Consider the following 23,032-nt stretch of genomic DNA (forward strand, 5'->3'; position numbering starts at 1 on the left):
ACATGTGTAGCAAGAGTGTTGAGTGTACTGTAAGTTTAGTAATTTAGGATTATGATCCAAGAGCTTTTGACAAACCTGGAAATTCCGAGTCGTGTCTCCAAGGTAAGTGACTTTTCTATAGTAGTTGATGAGCATTGAAACTGAAAGCCAACAATGGTCTCCTGGGGGTTGCCGCAGAGCCTCCGCCTCAATCAGTCACACTTCATTTTCCTGACTCATGCCTTAGAAGAGGGAGCGAGGGAGGAGGGAGCAGCAACATTCCTGGCAGAGCTTTTAAGCCTTTTCCTTAAAGGGACATAAACCCTTAGGGACCCAGCATCCTGCTGTGTGCATCACAGGAGTACAGAATGGGCAGAGAGGAGTGGAGAGCTTCCTGCTTCCCCCAGGAAGAGCAGGCTGCTTGGCCAGTGACCCTCTGCCCACTGTCCCTGCCAGGAGGCCGAAGATTAGATTGTAGGTTGAAGTTTCCTCACAGACCGTGGAAGTCTACTGCCACGAGTTTGTTTGAATTTACTAATGTATCTAACTTAGAACGTGAGGAAACTTCTTAAATCACAATTAATGAGTTTCATTGTGAGGCATCAGTAATCCTAAATATAAAACAGACTATAAAGCACTTCAAAGACCTTCGTCCAAGTAACCAGAAAAAAGTTTCGGTGAAATTACACATAGAAGGATGTGTCATTTAACACCTTCCAAGATTTATAAAAAGTGTTCCATGATTTTTTTCCCCCTTGTTAAAATATGTTAAAATGAGTCTTTGGCATTTAGTGTGGCCTAAGCATTATCCAGTTTGTAGATTCTGTAGGTGTCTTGATTGGATTTTGTTTTTTCCTTACCTCTGGATTTCCTTGGGCCATTGCAGTACTTTAGGTGAAAAAGAAGCTATTGGCAAACTAATTTAACCCATGTTGTGCCTGCCCCATTGTCCCATAGATACATACCAGCCCTCGGGTAACTGATACCCAAACTGGGGTGACATTTGCTGAGTACTCATCTAGTATGTATGTGGTAGGAAAAATGCAAGACATTTTACCATCTCTCCCCTTCCGATCTCTTTTGGGCATTTTGATAATGGTATCCTTGTGAAATAGGAATCATTCTCATTTGTCACATGAGAAAGCTGTGGCTTAGAGAAAGTTAGTGACAGTTGCTCAAAGCATCTCGGCCATCTAAGTCTGTCCTATAGTCACTGTGGCCTTATCATAGGAAAGGGGAAGAAGGTTACTGTTTATACCCTAAATATGTAAGATGGAGAGTAGAGGCCCATGTAAACAACTAAGTTTAAATCAGTATAATCTCAAATGGCTTTTAAAATTTTAGAATGTAACAGATAATGAAAAAGTTAGAAATCTTCTAATGATAGAGTCTAATATAATTGCAGTAATTTATGAATTCTCTGGGTGGAATATACCCTACTGATAATTTGGGATGCTGCCTTGGAGAATTCATCTCTATTCTGATTATGTACTTAATGATTAGCCAGAATTGTTTTTTGTTTGGTCAATAATTTGGCAGAACTGAATTCTTTCCTTTTTATCTGTTAGCAGCTGAGCCTTTTTATTACTTTTACCTTTCTCTGTACCCAGAATTCTACAGCTGTTGGGCTACAAACCATCTGTGGTTTTAAAAATAACACTCATAATTTAGCCCTTCAGTGACTGTTACAAGCACCTACATGATGTGTCTCTTTAGCTCCCTCTAAACTTATTCCCAGAATCTTTGGTCCGTCTTAAGAACTCTTCTGTACTTCCATCTTTTCCTGACTCCAAAGCCTCCTGTCCCTGCCTGCAGAGAGGTAATAGCAGTGACAGTAAAAGGCTTAAAACGCTTTTTTTTTTTTTCAGTAATTTATAGCATAACATCAAGAGTAACAAATTCAGGGCCGGGGATTTAGCTCAGTGGCACCATGCCTGCCTCACAAGAACAAGGTCCTGAGTTTGATACCTGGTACCGAGAAAAAAAAAAAAGTAACAAATTCAGCATGCCATTATTTCCTTGATATTTTATTTTAGATTCATAATAAAAGACAGTTTTTGGATACTTCTTAGCAATATAATTGTCAAGTAAGTAGTAAGCATAAACAGTTTTATAATAGGGTTATTATAAATCTTCCACTTTGCAGAAAAGATTTTTACCTCTCTGAAATGATTGTTTTCAAATTATCAGGACAACTTTAGTGAGAAAAATTATAATTTAGTTATAGATGTTAACATTGTCACTTTGAATCAGAAAGACTTGAATATAGATGTTTATGGAAATTTCTTAAGATTTTGCCTGAAACCTAATGTTTTTCTTTCTAGTTAAAAGAAGTCTTTAGGAAACAGCTAGAGAAAGCAGAATATGAAATAAAAAAGACTACAGCTATCATTGCTGAATATAAACAGGTAATATGCCATTGTGGATTTTATTGCTAGAAAAGTAATTACTTTTTACTTTTGCTTTTTGTTTGTTTTTGAGATTTATTAATTTGGTGGCTTATTTTCTCCTGTGAAATAGACAGCAGTTGGATATGCTTGCTGATAACTTGGGAAGTCTAATTGACCAAAGCAATCTGTTCGTTGTTTACAGTGTTTGGTAGATTTAGAGAGATGGGAAATATTACCATTGCGATCCTATTTCCGTCTCACTCAGAAGCTAATTTCCAATAGATCAACCAGTAACATTTGTCTCTTAGTGAAATTTAGTGGTTGTATTAAATGGCAGTAGTTAGGGTATCAGTGCATCTTTTGCTGTCACAGTAGAGAATGTGAGTCCATATCTCCCCGCATGGCTAGTGGCCTGTCTTAGTTACTTTTCGTATTGCTGAAACAAAAACCCAACACTCAAAGTTAAAAGAGGAAAGGTTTATTACAGCTCACAGTTTGTAGAGGTTTCAGTTCATAGTTGGCTGGCTTCAAGGGTGGCATGGCAGAGGAGAAATAATTCATGGCAGGCAGAAGGCAGAAGGGAGCAAGGTAGCAAACAGCAAAGTAATGAAGCAGCAACAAGCAGTGACAATGCAGCCCCCTTTCTGTCCCTTATATTCTGTCCACTTACACCCATTCCTTAATCCTAGCATCAACCATGAATCAATCTCAGCATCACATCCTTAATCCCAACATCACACACTCTAGATCCAGCCACCTCCAAAAAGCTCCACCTGTGACCACGTGAGGATTTGGTGAGTCATCTAGATACAAGCCATAATGTGCCCTTTCCCATTGCAGGCCAGTGCTAGCAAGAAGCTTTCTACTGTGAATTGTTGATTCAATGGAGGGCTTGCATTCCTTGAAGACATTTCTAGCCCCATCACAGGTGGTCCCAGAAAGCCCTCGTTCTAGCTGCTGTTGTATTTTCCTGTCTCTTTTATTGGCTGGATATGACAAGGACTCTAGTTATTTCTGAGAGACTCAGTGGACTGTTCACATTCCAGGCTTTCAGAATTGATTAAAGTACCATATGCCATCTTCTGATCCAAGGATTTCTGTCGGATCATCTGCCTTACATAGCATGTTAAAATATGATGTGAACTATTTTTGCTTGTTTTTAATGTTTTTGTACATATTAGTGAAATTTATGTTTTTGTGTAGAAAATTAGAAAAATGTAGAAAATAGATCTCCTTTAACTTTGCCAACTAAACATTATCACTGTAATATGTTGAGCATGCATTGTTGATATGTAAATAAATGTGACATAGATTTATAATGTGCATAAACAATGAATTATATATTCATCCTATTTTTTGGAAGTAGCTTTAGTCACTTCATATATTATGAACACTTTTTCATCTGAATTCCTCATATTCATGGAAGATTTCAGAGCTGTCTTACTCTCTTTCATGGTAATAACATATGCACGCTCTTTGTGAGACTTAATACTTTAAGGGACCAAAAGATGAATTAATCTAATTTCTCTCCTCTAGAACCTTATCTTGCAATGGGGAGATAATGCCCATGCATAAATAAGAGGAAAGGGCACTTCCTACACCTGGGAGATGAGGATGCCCTTCCTGGCAATGGGATGATTTGAGCTGTGCTTCAGATCTTAGATGAGACTTAGATGTGTGGGAATGGAGGAAGATAAGAGGCAAATGAGGGAAACAAGGAGCAGTACAGAGGCAGATTAACAGAAAAAAACATTTTATTTGGTAAGAGGTTCAAGTATGGAAGAGAAGCATTAATCAACATAAGGAACAATAAAGACCATGTCTCATGTGCTATGGAATTTACCAACACTGCAAATGCATTTTTCTCATTACCACATTTTGCCACTATATATGTATATGTCACATTCTTCAAACAGTAATTTTTGAGACCATTCGTGACTGTTATCAGGCAAGCACTTCAAGTAAGGTAAAAGACAGGAGATCCACCTGATTGAAGATAATTAGGATATAAAACTTACTCTAAATACATTCTGTAGCTGGAATTGGCTGCATTTCAAAATGCTTTATTTTGGGCAGTTTGTTTGTTTTTAAGACAGAGTCTTGCTGTATAATTCAGGCTGGTCTTAAACTCACAGCAATCTTCCAGCCTTGGCCTCCCAAGTGCTAGGATTACAGGCTTGCCTGTAATGCATTCCTAGCATCAAAATGCCTTTTGTTAAGAAGGGCATATGGTTTGCAAAAATTACCTGGGTGTGTCTCTACCCCCAGGATTAAACCCTAGGCTTCACACACGTTTGGAAGGTTCTCTATCACTGAGCTACATCCCTGGCTCTTTTATTTTATTTATTTATTTTTTGAGACAAGTAGCCCAGGCTGGCTTCAAAGTTGTGATTCTCCTGCCTCAGCCTCCCAAGCTAGGTTATATGTGTGTGCCACAGTACTCAGTGTCCCTTCTTTTTAACATTCGTTAATATACCCCTTCTAATTGTTCCACCGGTTTGGGTCTGGAAATACTGGAAACTGAATCAAATAAGTAAGTCTTGGTCTTGAACTATTTGTTAGTAACTGGAGATTTTTTTTAAATGCCCTTTGATAATAGATTTATATCATATTTGTCTCTAGCCTAATTTGGACTTTAAAATTTGACATCTGTTTTTTTCATCAGTTTTGTGGGTTTTTTTTTTCTTATTCATTTATGTATTGGCTCTGGGGGACTGAACCTAGGGCCTTCACACTCAGCCATATCCCCAGGGCGGGGGCATGTGCCCCCCCCCCCCAGCACAGGGTCTTGCTAAATCACTAAATTGCCTGCGCTGGGCTTGAATTTGGGAGTCCTCCTGCTTTAGCCTCCCAGAGTGCTGGCATTACAAGCATGTGGCACCACACCCAATTTTTAAATTCTATTTTAATCCACTTTTCTAAAATAAAAGATTCTTATTTTAGTCAAAGGCTTTGACCATCCAATTTTTTAAACATTGTTTTTTTTCCTTTGAACCCATTAGCACTTTATTTCAGAATCAATAATGATTTTAATAAATACTTCATATTGGCCAGGTTCTTTTACAAACCTTTTGCATACATCTTTTCATTTGATTCTTACAGTATGGGAGTTTGCCATCCTGAGGGAACTGGGGCTTTATAAAGATTAATGAGTTTTCCCAGGATCACAAAGCCATAAACTGGTAGAACTGGACTAGCTTTACATTCAGAATTTGTCTTCAGTGCCCATGCTTTTAATTTCTGTGTTGCAAAACCTCTTAATAAGAGTTTTATTGTAATGCATGTTATTTCTTGGTTGGTTTAACTTTGTTTTCTTCACTCTACTTCTACTCCTTAAGGAATGTTTTGTGATTGGAAATTTTTTGTGACTGGATGAGAGATGTTTCTAGTTCAGAATTCTTTTTATCCTATTCCCAGCATAATACCTTGTACGAGGTAGATCCTCTGCAAAGATTCTATAGATTGATTCCACAGTGAGGCCAGGGATTGGAATTAGTCACAAAAAGCTAGTGACAGCAAGAAACCATATCTATCCCAAGTCTGTTTCTATTAATTAAGACGGAATTGTTATTTTACACATGGAACTTAGGCTTTCTGCTTCTTTTAGAAGTGGCAGTGATATTCATCTGCCAAATGCCCGGGATCAGCTGTGTTACTTTATGAGTTGATAAACTGTTATGTACATAAACATGCAGTGAGTTGTTCTGTTTTCTAGTAAACCTCTCTTCTTTGCCTTAGATCTGTTCCCAGTTAAGTACCAGGCTGGAGAAACAGCAAGCAGCCAGCAAAGAGGAGCTGGAAGTAGTGAAGGTAAGGAGTGAATTAGTTCTGTCATACAACTTCTTTCAATTCATAGTCTGTGAGTACCTGAAAAGACCCCTTCCCCATTTTCTATTATGGAGAGCAGTGTACCTCTTCTGGCTGAGTTGTGACTGAGAGGTGTTCCAGTAATTCACATGGGATGTCAGTGTCGGGGCAGCAGGAAAGGAGGCAGGATTTGAGCATTGGCACAAAAGGCTCCTGAGCTATGTGGCCTTCTTGGATGGTGGGAACCTGGGAACCCTCAGCAGCCCACACGTGAATTGATGCACTTTAGTTTGGGACTCAATGGCATCATCCTATCATTTTTGAGCAGTAAATACCATAAGCAGTATAGAACTTGACTGGAAGAATAGTATATGGTAGGTAACCAACTGATTCTTCAACCAAATTTTCAATGGTTTTTAAAATTATTTTTATTGGTACATTTTAGATATACATAACGATCACAATCATTATAGGGAATTTGTACCTGTACATGATATATCTTCATTCTTTTTTTTCTCCATTCCCTTCCCTCCCTTCAACCTCTCTGCCCCTCATTTACAAAAATTTTGTTTCCAATTTTTCCTGATCTCCCCCCACCCCCATTCCCCTTGAACATTTTCTTCCTATTTCACAATATCTGTTATACATTTTGGTTCTTGTTTTACACCTTCTGTTTCTCACACCAGAGAAACAATGCAATATTTACACGTGTGTCTGATTTATTTCAATTAAAGAGTATGGTCTCAAAATGGCATCCATGTGGTTTGCTTTTAAAACCTGTAGCATTTATTTTTATGCTGCCCCCTGGTGGTAATAATCTTTGTTACTGCTCTATTTGAAAAAAAGTATTTATTTTTTAGAAACAATAAATCAAATGGATTGGTCTTCTTAAGAAGCAGTGTTGGTGGGCCGGGGATTTAACTCATTGGTTCCAGTGCCTGCCTTGTAAGGGCAAGGACCTGAGTTCGATCCCCGGTACCCCCCCAAAAAAGCAGTGTTGGCACAGTCATCTCTTGGGGTCAAGTAACAGAAACGTGACATCCTATTTGAATATGCTTAGGTTTCCTATTGGTAAATAAATGTGTTCTAGGGAATTTACCATAAAATTAACAACTTTAAAAAGTTGTTTAATGTCTTTAATCCTCATTTGGTATTCTGTAAAACAGTGATAACTATCTGGTTCATATAATTATTTTGGTGGTTAAATAGGGATGTATATAAAGTGCTTAGGTTAGTATTTGGCATACAGTAAGTATATATTTTATGTTAAAACCTGAAAAATAAGAGTTTTGTTCTGACATTGTTTTTTTGGGGGGGGGGGCGGGTGGTACCGGGGATTGAACTTGGGATCTTGTGCTTGCAAGGCAGGGGCTGGAACCAGAGCTAAATCCCTGGCCTGTGACATTGTATTTTAAAAGTAGTTTTTTTTGCACAAGGTCCCGAGTTTGATCCCCAATACAAAAAAAAATAAATAAAAGTTTTTTTCCCCCTTATCTCATGTTACAATACATCGATCTGAGATTATTAGTAAAGAATTGGTGGTCTCCCTCTACAAACCTGCTAAAATTTACAGGTCATAGCTTCTTCTGATTCACCTTTGTATATCTTACTTGGCATTTATCATTGTTTGTATATTATAGGTCCACTAAGATTTAATTAATGAACTGTCTTGCCATAAAAGGGTTAGCTATCTTGAACTGAAATCTTAATGTAAATAAAAATAATTTACACTGATCACTTAGTAAGAATTTAATAAGCATCTACTATGTGTACAGCTATTGGACTGTCACTTTGTTATAGAAATTACACATGAAAAAGAGCTTAGAATGCTCCTGTAAGACAAATACATATGCACATGAAACATTTCAGAAACAGTTGAAGGGTGCTGAGGTGGATTGTGTTGGCATCAGAGTTGTAGAGAAAGCAAAATCATAAGAACTACAGACCAAAGAAGGCTTTTTGGAGGAGGTTGAACTAAAGCAGGATGGTTAGAAATCACTTGAAAAATGGATTTAAAAAGGGCATTCTGGAAGAAACTGTGAGCCAAAATGTGCATTGTAGTCTCATTAAGGAGAGACAGATGTGATCAGGATATGTATTAAGAAACAGAGGAAAATACTGGATAAGTAGTTAAGATTACCTAATGAAAGGCCATGACATTCCAGAAGAATATGAACTTGTGTTAACCACAGTTGAGGACCAACATTCTTTAACACTCACTGTGTGCACTTTTCTACATTGGTCTAAGATTTTACATGTATTAGCCCCTGATGAAGACCAAAACAGGTAATTATTTTGCTCAAGATTACACCACTGGTAAGCAGTGGCTCTAGGACTCGAACCCAGGGAGTGAGACTCTAAAAGTTCATGTTCTTCTCCATTAGACTATTCTTCCTTCCCTTTCTCCAGTGCTGCTACTTCTTCATCTCATTTGCTATGATGTGTCAGCCTCTGATTTTTCCAGCTTCCTATAACAACTTTCCTCTATCACTGCTGCCCCTCACCCCATACACTATCATCAGAATGAACATTCCCAAAGGTAAATTTGACTGTCTTTCTGGTTAAGTTTAGACATATTCTGACATATAGTCAACTCAGAATAAAACTGGATTAAGCACAAAAAGGTGTTGATTATGGTATGTAACAGCAGTCTAGGACCACAAAGGTGGATTCTTGGTTGTCATTAGTGACCTCAGCACCGGTGCCCATCCTCAAGGGCACCTAAAGATCAAAACTGTCTTCTGTCATCACACCCACACTCTAAGGCAGGATTGTAGGCCAGAAGAAGATGCAAGGATATAGGGGCCTTATTCCAGCTGGGTAAGCACTTTCTAAGCAGCTTTCCTAGAAGTTCTGCACTGTATTTCTGCTTACATACCAGAACTCAGTTTTGCAGCCACTCCTATCTTGGAGGGCATTTGAGAAATGTTACCATTTATCTGGAGACTTTGTCAGCTCAAGTAAAGTCAAGGTTCTATCCCTAAGGAAGGGTAGGTTCAGCAGGATCCTACATTTTAGCATATATGCATATAGACTGCACTTCATGGAGCTGACTGCTCTAACATGTGGCGCAAGGTCAGGTGGAGGGAATGAATACATTCTCTATAGGATACAAATCATGATTCAGTGGCATGGTATTTAAGGACATTTGCAACCTGGCCACAGAGAATGCTCATCTCATTTTTTACCCCTCACTTTTGTATCACTTATACTCTGCCTGGCCATTCTGGATTCTTGAAGTTCTCAGAAGGTGCTGGAGTTTGGCATGTTAATTTCTGTCTATTCCTTCTCTGGTTCAACCTAATAAAATTGCTTGTTAAACTTTTGATTATTAGGACCTACATCAAAAGCTAGAATATACAACAAATATTTGCAGTATAGCTATTTTGTGCTGGAACTGGTCTAGTCTTTTAAGATTCTTAAGAGAATGCCAAGTGTTGTTTTTTCATATGTCTGATGAATATTAATCAGGAATATGAAGCATGATACAGACAGGGTAAGAAAAAAGTCAGTGGGGACAAACTAGGTGACTCTTACGTATTCAGGCCTTGGGTGGGAAAATCTTGGACGCATCAGAGAAACAATTTAATGATCAACTGTACATGGGAAGCAGGAGTAGCTGATGAACAGATGACACCCACATCTTCAGGCCTGAGTGATGGAGTGACACAGGCATAGTGACAGAGCAGCACAGTATAGAATTACTTTATGTGTATGTGTGAAGAGAGAAGATTAATTATGGTTATGAACACATTGAATCTGTAACAATAAGACATCAAAGTAGGAGTAGTGTGTAGTATACTTTATAAGTTTTACATTTTAAAAATTAACTTTTATAGTGCTGGGATGGAACCCAGGGCCTTGCATTTGCTAGGCAAGGTCTATTGCTGAGCTACATTTCTATCTCTATCCCTATTTCTAATGAAAGAGATTGAGAAAAACAATAGCACCATTGCTTTGAAAGAGTTGCTCTATTGTTCAGTGTTGTGCTTGACTGGCAACTTGGGAATGTAGTGGAGTTGCTTTTATTACCTTAAACAATGAAGATCATTTGTTTAAAGTTGAATAAGACATGTACTTTGTTATAACGGTAATTTAAGTCAGGCATGATGACTTTAGTGTACTGTACACAAGTGACTCTAAGTTTCTTCATTTATAAAATGGCATGAGACACATGCCTAATCCTACTTGCCTGAGGATTAAATGATACACTACAAGTACAGTATAGGGTGTGAGGCTTGGTGCCTAGTAAGAGTAATGGTAGCACAGATTTCTAAAACAGATTGCAAAGAGAAGCTGTAATATTCCTGGAGTCTTTCTAGAGATACTTAAGGAAAAAAGAACACCTGTCTTGGATAGTTGGGTTTTGTGTTTAATCAAACCATTTGAATTGCAAAACAAGAAAAAGAATACCTTCAGAAATGGGACTGCATTGAGGGTGATAAGTAATATCTTAAATCATATTGGCTGGACATGGTGGCACACATCTGGAACCTCAGCACTCAGCGAGCCTGAGGCAGGAGGATTGCAAATTCGAACCCAGCCTGGACAACTCAGTAAGAACCTATCCCAAACTAAAGAAAGGGGGTGGAACACAGCTCAGTGTGAAGGCCCTGAGTTCAATCCCCAGTACCCCTGCCCAAATCATGTATTTGTTCAGGAAATGATTAAGCCTATGAAAAAGTTTGATGTTGATAATCTCTTTTGGGTATTTCAGGGTAAAATGATGGCATGCAAACACTGCAGTGACATTTTCAGCAAGGAAGGTGCTTTGAAACTAGCAGCCATAAGCAGAGAGGACCAGGGAATTGAAGCAGATGATGAGAAGGATTCACTCAAGAAGCAGCTGAGGGAGATGGAGCTGGAACTGGCACAAACTAAACTACAGCTGGTAGAGGCCAAGTGTAAAATCCAGGTTGGTGATCTGTGATCAATAAGGAAAAAACAACAGTCGTGGTTCAGGCTGCCCTTGTACATTAGAATATGCCTTTCCAGGTCAGAGTCATAAAATGTTACTATATTAGTCATATACATTTCCTGTCCACTAACAGAGTTACATTTTACACCATGTATTTTTAACACTGATATAAACAAACATATAATATTGTGAAATTTTATTTATTTAGTTTATTTTTTGGAGACAGGGTCTTGCTGTGTAATTTAGGCTGGCCTTTGAACTCACAGCAGTCATCCTGCCTCAACCTCCCAAGTGCTGGGATTATAGGTGTGTGCCACCATGCCTGGCCTAGTAAAAGAAATTTTAATCATTAAAATTGTATCTTGTGAGAATTTATGCATATGCTGTTTTAGTTTAACCTGAGAATTTGGTCACTTTGGTAGCTGATCCTGAAAGGCCAGTTTCCTCTGATATCCTTCCCTCAACAGCTGAGCATTGGCAATACCTAATTCTTTTCTTGTGAGCTTTTTTCTCTGCAGCTGATTTTGCCATGTACCCTTTTCCATTACATCAGCAAACAAGTCCTGGCTTCTAATGGACTGTTCTCCATTTCCTTTACCAGTGACCCCTGCCAACCACGTCCTGCCATGGTAACAACTATGTCATAAGGCCATCTTTAACTGTGCCACCTGGAACCCTGGATATTTTCATGAACAAAGGCCTTATCTTTGGAATGGGAACTCTTTCATGCTTACACTAACAGTAAAAACTCACTACATCCATATGTTTGTGGTTTTAAGTATGTTATTTTGAGTTACAATCTAAATCTAAATTTTTACCTAGATTGCAAGAGGGAAAAAAATGTAATGAGGTTTCATTTTACTTTTCAGAGAAAGCACAGATTTCTGGCTTTCAGTGATAACTCTTTTAGCTCTAAAATTTTTCCTTCCAGGGCCAGGGATTTAGCTCAGTAGTTTCGCTGCCTGCTGCGGAAGCACAAGGACCCGAGTTCGATCCCCAGTACCAAAAAAAATAAATAAAATAAAATAAAATAAAATTTTTCCTTCCATTAAGAAAACAATTAAATCTTTCCTGGGTTTTGAGGAAAACTGTGGCTGCATTGATTTGGGGATTCCAGAAAGATATACTCTCAATTTCTTTTGGCAGAGAGAAAATATTTATATAACTCAAATGATTTTCTTTCTTTAATTAGGAAATTGAACATCAGCGAGGAGCCCTTATGAATGAAATCCAAGCTGCAAAAAACTCTTGGTTTAGCAAAACCCTGAACTCTATTAAAACAGCCACGGGCACGCAGCCACTGCAGCCACCACAGGCTCCCCAGCCACCCAAGGAGAGCACATAGTTCCACCTCACTCAAGCACAAGAGCACACTGATCAAAGCAGTGAAAACCTAGGATTCTTCCTGGGGTCCTTTGAAGGAGGCCAGAAAGCAAACCAGAATCTTCCAGTAGCTCTCTCTTCTATGACTCTTTTCAAAGGGATGTTATTTAAATTGACCTGATTTATGTTGAATACCTGTTTTCCAGCTTCTTCAGTGGAAGGCCATGTTCAGATCCATCATAGTATTGCACATTATTTTATATGCCTGATATTTAGTTGGAAATAACTAATTCAGACCTAAATGCTTTTTATTTAGAAGTAATAATTCCTAATTTTATCTTACATAAAAATGGAGATATCTGTTATTCTAAGGTTGAAAAGATAAGACCTGTGTCATGGAAAAAAATTTTTTTTGAAACTGAACTTTAAATTTCCAGCATTTTTTCAGACAAAGCACAGTGTGGGGCTGGTCATGACCACTGTCAGGTTTCATCCTGAAATTGATTCCCAGGGTAGCAACACTCCTGTCCCAAGGAAAAAACAGACAGGGACTAAAAAGTCCCCAAAGAAATTTTGGGTTATTTTCATTTTATGTCAGGTACGTCTAGAAACAAAGTGCCAAGAACTGTGGAATAGATGAGATACGGAGAATACATACTATGTAAACAGAACTGAGATTTTGATAAACACACAATAAAATCATTTTAGCTCTGGTATTCTAGCAGATCTTTTTAAGAACTCCGCATGGGACTTGCAAGTTCCTAGTATCCTGTGTATAAACACAGATCTGACTTCTGGAAAATGCAGAGTGAAAGGTGGGTACTGTGAGTTGCAGACCTGGAACCTGCTCCACAGAAGTCTGGCAAGGCCCAGGTTCAGCCATTGTGCTACAAGTGTGGAATACATGCTAGTGAACCAGTGACAAGTAATTTCAACTGATGTTGGCATACTTGCTAAGGAAACACTAATATTTTGTAACTTTGTTAAAAGATATAGTATTGAAATGGAAATTGAGGTCACCTTCGTATCATTTTAGTTTAATGTTAGGGAACTTTCCCTGATCTCTATAGCACCCTAAAAATATGCCCTTTACGCGTAGGTGAAGAGACACAAATGCATTTCTAACTATCTTTGAATTTAAAACCTGTATAGAACTACTTATCCCCATGAGAAAGTGAGGCTATTGTTTAAGAATTGGTGGAAATATTTTTTAAATTACATTTAACTTGCCTATAAAAATAGTCCTTGCAGGAAATTCTTTGGTAAGGGCAAAACTAACTTTCCCATTTATAAGCTGTTCTAAAGATATCTGGTCCTTTCCCACCAACCAAACTACTTTAGTTATTACAGTAGCACTTATTAATACTCATTCTTGGCTTATTGGTGAATGTATTGTTTGCAAAGGTTCTAAACTCTAGTGGCAGAATGGTTCTGTGTGCCGTAAGTTGCAATTATAACACACCCTTAAGAGTTAGGATCATTAAGAGCCTTTGTAACCCCAAGAGCATACACTACAAGTTGCTCATGATAGATCCTTTCCTCTAAATTATCTTTAAGTTCTAAAAAGTGAAATCCCTTTTATCTGTTTCTATAATGTCTACAGTCCATAAAACTGATAAGGTTTTTTTGGTATATGTGTTAGACTTTCAAAATACTTTTCTTACAGAAATCTTTTGTTATTGTTCTGATATTTTTCATCATAAATTCATTCCTTTTTACCAAATAGAAAAAATGCAGCATTCCAAGTATCTGTATTGTCTTTAACATTCCCTACATGGTGGTTTAGATCAGCTGATAATTTTTTTGTAATATATAATGGCTAGAAAATTATATTGTGACATTTGTTTCTATAAATCCTTTACTATAGTATGTTAACTTTACTGGTATTTTATGCTTTGACTTCAAGAAGCCTTGTAAAAATTGCCTTTTCAAATGGTGAGCGAAATTAAAAATACATTTTTTGTGTTGTGAACCTCATAGTACCACAAAGAGCCCCTTTTGATTTCTCAAATTCCACAAGATGCCTAGTTACATAATTTTCCTTAAATAATAGTTGAAGGAGAAATATAATGGCTCCAGGTCAAGTCCTTATCTATAGATTTGGTTCAGTTTATAGTCCCTTTTCTTTTTTTCTTTAAAGAAAACCACCAGGGGCATACATTCCAAAAGTTTGATATCTTTTGAGTTTTATTTTAACTTCTACAAAAGATTATAAGGGCAAAATGCAGTTTTTTTCTTTAACCCTGTATCATATTTATGTATATTGGTACCGTTAGTCTAAATTTTCCCTCACTGCAATGCCTTTGAGTCAGCAGCAGTAGTACAGATTGAAAATGAAAATGAAAATGTGGTATGTGATATGAATGTTCATACAGTATGTTGTAACAGCACTATTCCAAATGATATCCTCTGATGTCTACTGTTTGAAAACTCATGCATCCCAACACAAAGCAATTAACAGTGGCCCTTTGACTTACAAACTCAATCGTTCCTGAGGGCGGGTTGTAACTCAAGTTGGTTGTAAGTCAATACAGCTGAAATCTGGATGTCTACCTAGTTACTCACTATAGATAAGACTATACATAAGAGGCAGATGATTCTTCCATTAACCTAATTGTTCGTATATCAGGCCAGTCATAACTTGAGGGTCCACTGTACTAGTTTTAATTTTACTCATTTTGAGACATATTTGAGAATTGCAACTCTGCCCTTGAATTTCTTTTAGAAAGAGATCGATCAGCCAAATATCCAGATTTCCAAACATTCCAGTGATTCTCATCCTTTTCCTAGGATGTACACTATATAAAACATTCCTCCAAATATCCAATATTTGGATCACTTCTCTTTTCATTATATCCTGTAAAATAAAGTGAATACAATTCAGCTTTATTCAGTAATTCAGTTCATTAGCTTTTGTATCTTGAGAATCTTATTTAACACATTCTTTCAAAGCTGAAAGAAACCAAGCTGAATTTCACAGTACATATGTTTGCTAGCTTCCCACATCACAATTTGGTTATATTTAGGCACATATAATTTAATGCAAAGAAGTCCTCAGTTACCTAATGTAATGTATATGAATGGCTATCAGAAACATTAGTAGAAATGTCATACAGGCCAATGATCTATGTATCTATACAATGAAGATCTCTCTTCTCTCCTAGCTATTAATAATTTCTTCTTCATTGGGTTTCTTAAATTTTCTTGGTCAAGTACAAAACTAACCTTTGTACTGATGTTGGGATATTTAATAGTATTTATCTTGTTTCATTTTTAAAAAATGTTCATCCTTTCCTACTGTACATTAATATTTATTTTTCTCCAACCTCTACTCCATGTTCCTCAAGTATTTTCCAGTTAATAACTAGTGGCTTAATTTCATAGCTGAAATGAGGAAACCAAGACAATACAGAGGTACAGGCACAGGAGGTAAGAGTTAGATCCTTAAAGGAGTCAGTCACCTAGGATAAGAATCACATGCATGACTAATGTAAGGGACTGAGCTTTCCTTTACTGTAGCTGAAATCAAGTCTACTATCTCACCAACACTGTGTGTCAAACACTAAAGTGGTTGATTTTTAGTACTTCTGGTGGAGGTGTAAAAGAACTAAAAAATACCTTTTTTAAAAAAAATTTTCTGGGAAAGAACACAATTATTTAGCAAGATGACTGTGTTATATAATTTATCCTTACAAAAACATTCTACAATAGCTCTCTTATTCCATTACAAGTAAATGAAAGACTGAACAAATTCTGTTGTATGATTTGAGCACTTAAGTTTTTGTTTGTGTGTGTGGTATTTCATATAGCATATTCCTGTCTCTTTTGTATACTGATACCATGCAGCCAAATACACGTTGAGATGTCAAGACACAGTGATCAAAACCTGAAGGCTAGACCTCAGCTCTGCAGCCTGTGTTTCCAACTACCAGATATACGAGTAAAACTCTTAAGTCACCGTGCTTATGTCACATTGAGCTGGAACTATGTGATAACATTCTTTCTCTCTGAGAGTGACATCTATAAAATAAAGACAATGCTCTTTACCTTAAAAACTTCCTTACCACTCAAAATGTACAGAAACGATGACTTCATTGTGGACTGTACCTCAACAGGTGATGTCAATCTCGAGTTATAAGGAGAAAAGTAGATATTTATGGGATTTTAGTGATTACAGCCAGCTGTCTGGTGTATCAGGTTTCCATCTCAAAGACTATATGTCAAGCTTATCTTTAAATGAATTTGCTACCTGCTATTAAAAATATTTTCAATATATCCCATTCTCCCTATCTCCATCCTTGGTTTACCCTTCTGAAAAGTTTTAGAAAAATGAATCATTGAGAAGAAAATAAACATTTTAAGTTATTTTCTTTTTTCACTGGCAACTAGTTATTATAATGTAAAAAAATTTCCATAAGCTGTAACTAATAACTATATATTATATATGGAATAAAATAAAGGAAACTGAATCGTGAGATTATAAATGGCTCAAAAGACTCTGGTATCATGAAAGCACATGAATAAAGCTGGAGGTGGTCCCAGAATCCAAGATTGTCCCAATAGCCTTTTTCATCAGTTTCTCTATTTTTGGTATTTTGCATAATGCATGGATACTTAGTTCAAACAAGGGGAAAAGTTTCTCAGTCAACCCCACTTCCTTTCTTCCAACTCCTACCTTTCCCTTGCTGAGGAGGTAGTAGAAATTCTGTACTGTTTTTATGAAACTTATGATTCTGCCCACATCTTCTATAATTAAAAAAAGGTTACAGAGTAAAGGAGTTGATTAGTACAAGCAGTGCTAATTGACTAAAAAAGAAACAATAGCTATCACCTCTTCCTCTATAAACACCAATTACATGTTTCCATAATTCCATGTATTATGTATAGTACTCTATAAATGTAAATGTAATGCTTGTTAAGAAAAGTGCAATTTATTGTACAATGTCCCAACAAATGTTTACTTTTATCATTGTTATGAACTTGAATTGGATTAGTATCTTGTTTTTATGTGTGAATGAAGCCTTGTGAAATAAACAGATGCAACCAAGAAGGTAACAAGGTGACTTTTTGTGAGCCAGTGATGTTTTCAATGCTTTGTGTTGCCCCTTTGGCCCCATTAAGCAGTAATAAACATTTGTTCTGAAGTCCATATATGTCTCTGATTTTTTCAAGTTGACTTTATTCTGAATCATTTGAACTTAGTGTTTATATTAACACTTCTTATCTGATACAATGCGCCAGTCAATTTACAAAACATATAGAGGAGTTTTCTCCATAGTGTCCCTCCAAAATAGTGTCCTGTACAGCACCACTGCCAACTGCTCTATTGTTCTCTATTGAGGTCCCTTGGCTGCAGTTACTGTAATTAAGAGAAACTAGAGGTATCTGTACCATGGAACCCTAAGACCAAACAGCTGGACCTGATGAGGCACTGAGACCAGAGACTGAAATGCCAGAAACTAAAGCAACCATTTCCACTTTTACTCTTCTCCTTACCTTTTCAGATGATCCTTATCTGCTTCATTTTTCTCTTAGAAAACAAGCCTCCTCTGCTCTGTGCACAAATAACAAGTTTATAAGTCTTTACTTCAAATGACCAGCAGAGATCAGGGTAGCCATTTCAGTATCCCAAGTCCAGATTCTCACAGAATTCCAATTGGCTAATCGTGGGTCAGCTGGCTGCTGCTAGTCTTTCAAGGAACATCAAAGTGGGTAGTACTGTATTACATAATTCAAACAGAACTCCAGAGGCTTTCCTATAAATGGAGACAGTGTGCAGAGAACCCCAATGATGTCTATTCTGCATCTGCGCTACGTGCTGGGAGTACATGGAACCTAAGTGAAATCTAAGATTGTCCGGCTCTTAGAATTCAGAATCATTAAAAATATAAATCAGCTCATAAAATTTGTTTATAGTCAAATCCAAACTGCAGACCTCTTGTTTGGCCCATGTGGTATTTTAAACAATGAGAAATTTTATAGAAAAAGTAAAAATTACTCAGAAAATATCCATTGGTGGGAGGTCGTGAGTGGGTTTGACATGAATAATAACTAGGGGAGGCAAGAAGGCTGATTAAAATAGGATGAATGAATAAGAATTTTTCTTGGTTTTTTGAGACAGGGTCTCACTCTGTAGTTGAGACTGGCCCTGAATTCATGGTGAGCCTCCTGCCTACACCTGAGTGCTGGGACTACAGTCATCTGCCACTACACCGGCCAAGAATTTCATTTTGAAAGGAAAATTGTCTAAAACTTGGAAACAAGGCAAAAAGGTGAGTGAGTGACATGTCCCTTCAATGTCAAACCAAGAACAGGGGCCTCACTGTCCACTGCTGATTAAAGGTCCTATACTTCATCTGTGTATTAGAGATGTTTGTCCAGTAAGAATGTAAATCCCTAATTTTCAGTGGAACAGATAACTCCAAAGTTTATACTTTATTCCCCTGTAAGACATGAACCATTTGGTATCTAATCTTACAACTTTTACTGTACTAGCATTCCATTAAGTTGCCTATAAACCGTTGCCTGAAACAGTTTTAACATCTTAACTAATTTCCTCATCTGCTAATGAGGTAATTAAAATATGTATATATATTTGCATGAGAACTTTGATTTTATCTTTTTAAAAATAATACTTTAATTTTTATTATCAAAAGAAGAGCAAAATCTTTTAAAAGTTTACTTGCAAATAAATTTGGCAAGGAAATTCAGGCTTTAGAACTGGCTCAACCAAATAGAGATCACAAGTACAGTATTTAAATTTTAAAAATCACACAAAAATTTTAAAAATTTTAAAATTTTAAAATTTTAAAATCACACAAAAATTTTAAAAATCACAGCTTTTGATGGCTAGAATTGGTTCATGGTGGGAAAAAAGTAATCTTCACACTGTCATCACATTTTCAAACACCACTGCAAAAGTTAAAAATTTTGTTCCATTGATTTTAGGGAGTCTTTGTTTTTTGGTACTGGGGATGGAACTCGGATCCTTGTGCTAGCAAGGCAGGCAGCGGAACCACTGAGCTTTTATCCCTGGCCCTAGGGAGTCTTAATTTTACAGGAAAGACTCAGGCTTAAGTTTTCATTTATATAGGAGATTAGAACTAGACAATACCCCAGATGTGTACATGGTCATGGTGTCACATTTTATCTTTAGTGTTTTTATAGTTTTTATCACTAGTTTTATCTCAGGATGCAAGGTAGAGCTCTGTGGGTATTTCTTGACTTCTGGGATCCTTTGTAACCACTTACTCAGAATGGCAGCAAGTCAAGGAGTTAGTTTTGCTTCCGTATGGCAGATGTATGGACTGTTAAACAATAAAGCTAGAGAGAAGCCAAATTGAGTTTGTTTTTGATTTTGTTTTTTTTTGGTACCGGGGATTGAACTCGGGTCCTTGCGCTTGCAGCAGCGAAACCACTGAGCTAAATCCCTGGCCCAAGTTTGTTTTGTTGACTCATAAGAATGGAAGACTTGAACTGTTTTAAATGCTGGTAAAAAGAAAAAATGGGAGAGAATGAGGATAATCACCAGTCTTGTTTTGGGGAAACCAAAGCAGAAGTGTTGGAGTCTGGCAGGTTAAGTGTATTAGAATGACAAAGGGGCCAAGGAATGGTCCAGGCTAGAAAAGAGTAATAAAACTGACAATCATAAATCTACAGACAGTAGGGAATAAAATGGAGATGCCAAGGGACTACAGTACTATTGATGTCATAGAGAGCAAGACTGCTGGAAAAAGAAAACTACTTTTAGAGCGCAGACTTTAAGACTTTAGAAATGGGCGGTTCTGTGATATGTTAAGGTCTAATGCACAGTCATGGATGAAGACACTTGAGTTATAAAGTCAGAGCTAATATTTACAGCGTATAAATATATTTTAAGGAATTGTGCTGTGGCTTTATGTACCTTAACTTTAATTACCAAACACTGTTATTAGGTATTCTAGTCCCCATTCATACACAGAAACACAGGCTTCTGAGATTTTAAACTGTCCTAATACACAGCTAATCAGATGTAGAAACTGTATATAAAGTCAAGAATCTAATGCCTTTACTCAACTTCAAGGGCTTGTTCCCCAAACTTCCTTGAGAAGAATCATTTAGGGATGTGTTAAAAATAGATAATCTAGTCCATTAAATCCATTAAAACAATATCTACAGATCACCTACTGTGCCAATCTCTTCTAAGTGAGACTAAGTGAAAATGAGGTAAACAGCATCTGCCTCTGAGGAGCTTACACTCTAATACCGTTTCTCAACCTCAGCACTGTTGACATTTTGGGCCCCTTGACTCTTTTTTTGGGATGGGTGGGGAGCTGTCCTGTGCACTGTACAATATTTAGTAGTTTCCCTGGCTTCTACTTACTAAACACCAGTAGTATTAACCCAACTGTGACAACCAAGTATGTCTCCAGACATTGCCAAATGTATGGAGAGAGGAGTGAGCAAAATATCTACAATTCCACTCAACTGAGAACAGCTGCTGTAACAGGAAAATGATTAACCAGTTTCAGTGGTAAAAAGTATAAAGAAAAAGAGTGAGAATGAGGAGAAATGTTGAGGCTGGTGAGGCTGAAACTGGTACAATGACTTTTGATATGTACATTTGGCTGGTCTACACTCCTGTTATCAAACACTAAATTTTATCATGAATACATTTTGCACAAGTATTTAAAGCTCTAATCAGTTCATTTTGGGTAAGGGAGCTGTCTTGGATAATCCACATGGACCTGACTGAATCAATCTGGAGGTGTGAAAAGCATCACTGAGGTTTCCTGGAGAAGAATGGAGTTCCACTTAGTTCATGTTCTTCTCTCTCTGACTTATGGATAAAAGCTACCAGTTATGGGGCACAACCTGCCCATGATCTTCCATTCCTGCCTATCTAGCACAGAGTTTGGGCTTGCTTAGCCACTTCCCACAGCTATGTAAACCAATTCCTTATTCAATCCTGCTTCTCTGACTGATCTTTGACTAATATGGTCTTAACGATCCTCCCCAGTATCACTTTTAAGGGTGACTATACAATAAGGAAAGGATCTATGTGCTCTGTAAGAACATTCCAGGAAGAAAGGAAGCCTAGAGTACAGACTTGGAGATAAGAACAAACCCAGTGAGTTCAAGGAATAATAAAACTGTTGTTTTTTAAAAAGAAGAAAAAGGTAAGGAGGAAATGTGATAGCAGATGATAGCAATGTGGAATGTGAGAAGTGGTTTGATTCCCGACACATTTTGAAGGTTAAGCCAGCCAGGGTTGCTACAGGATAGGATATAGGAGCGGATACTGAAGACTCTTTGGCCTGAGCAATTAGGTGCATTCACCCAGAACAATGGAGTATTTCTTCCAATTCCATACTTATTTCCAGGCTATTGGTTGGACACTTTTTCTAAAAAAAAAAAAAAAAGAGCTACAACAAAATACAGGTTTTAGTTCATTCTATGAACTTTCATGTTCATGGGGAGGACCCACTATGCTATATGTACTGGTCTTCGGCTTGTGGGGTCAAGTAATCCTCCCACCTTGGAAAATAATCCTTCCTGGGCCTTAAGTATAATCTACAAAAGAGACTGCACAGATATAACTACAGCTCAGTAAAATCTCTATCAAAGTGCACACTCACCTATAACCAGTATCCACATCAAGAAACATTACCTTAGCTTCAAAAGCCCCCTGGTGGTACCTCCCTGTCATTGTCTTCCTCACTCCACCAGGAAAGACTTCATTTTTAATACATCAGCGTATAGGCTTGCTGGTTTAACTTCATTTAAATAGAATTGAACAATATGAACTCTTTTGTCTGGCTTCTTTCCCTTAACGTTACTGTGTGTATTGTGATCATCTGTATGTAGGGCACTTCCGATTTTTTACTGCGATAGTGGTCAGCCTGCATTTTTCTAGCAGCATTTTCCTTCTCTGACTTGCTGATTCTAATCGCTGATCTGTAGAGCTGAATGCTGGTTATTTAACCTCTCAAGTGCTACGTTTCAACTGTATTGTAAACGTCTTGGTGAGGCCAGAAACTAACTGAAAAATGGGGTTCTCTGCGCCTTAGAACTAGAGGAGCAGAACAGTTGCCGTCATACCAAATTCCTCATGGTCAACTGCATCACTTCTAACGAATCCAAATACGCGTGAGACCCACATACTCACAGAGAGGCCAATAAAAGTGGCGAAGGCACTGGAAAAGAAAGTTTTAACAGTGGAAGGGCAGCTCTAAATTGGGTCTCCAGGATAAGAAGCCTTTCGTCAGCGACTGTAACCCAGGCCATGCTACGACCCCTGTCACATGGCCAGAGGCGCTCACCTCCTTCCGTGACCCGTGGTGACGTCATCACGTCGGAAAGGCTAGACGCGTGATGTCTGCAGCACGTCAAAACTTACTGAGAAACTTATCTCCAGGAACATTCCACTATTAATTTGATCGTCCTTTCTCATTTTAACATAACTTGGTTGCTCTTTCTCTTTTTATTGTCGTTTCGTCTCGGGGCTGATAGACCACCCTTAGACAAGATGGCTGTCTGGTTAGACTGGTGTCGTAAAGGGAACGGACGCGGGGCGCACTCTTAGCTAACTTCCGGCTTACCCGCGGAAGCTTAACGTCATTTCCGGGGCCGGGTT

General features: G+C 37.6%; 1 protein-coding gene and 1 long non-coding RNA gene across 12 annotated transcripts in view; one reads left to right on the forward strand and one right to left on the reverse strand.

The window, feature by feature from the left end:
* The window catches only part of Rabgap1l (RAB GTPase activating protein 1 like), a 725,139-nt gene extending 707,573 nt beyond the window's left edge, over positions 1-17,566 (forward strand). For 10 of the 11 annotated variants that reach the window (XM_087194125.1, XM_004853402.3, XM_087194130.1 and 7 more), the window contains 4 exons: positions 2,304-2,387; positions 6,108-6,179; positions 10,894-11,091; positions 12,287-17,566. In XM_087194125.1, the coding sequence (XP_087050251.1) occupies positions 2,304-2,387; positions 6,108-6,179; positions 10,894-11,091; positions 12,287-12,439 (507 nt within the window). In that variant the 3' untranslated portion in view covers positions 12,440-17,566. Of the gene's footprint in view, positions 1-2,303; positions 2,388-6,107; positions 6,180-10,893; positions 11,092-11,695; positions 11,832-12,286 lie in introns of those variants that run through there. The other variant, XM_087194128.1, reaches the window with a different exon arrangement.
* On the reverse strand, positions 1,970-22,976 carry LOC110350905 (uncharacterized). The gene is made up of 2 exons (XR_015444325.1): positions 22,719-22,976; positions 1,970-18,107 (listed from the first exon to the last, which is right to left on the reverse strand). It is a non-coding gene; the product is annotated as an uncharacterized LOC110350905 (long non-coding RNA).
* Positions 22,977-23,032: the final 56 nt, after the last annotated feature.

Source organism: Heterocephalus glaber, unplaced genomic scaffold, assembly GCF_053883595.1.
Source record: "Heterocephalus glaber isolate CG9 unplaced genomic scaffold, H.glaber_assembly_v1.0 deba00001600, whole genome shotgun sequence".
Classification (NCBI taxonomy): domain Eukaryota; kingdom Metazoa; phylum Chordata; class Mammalia; order Rodentia; family Bathyergidae; genus Heterocephalus; species Heterocephalus glaber.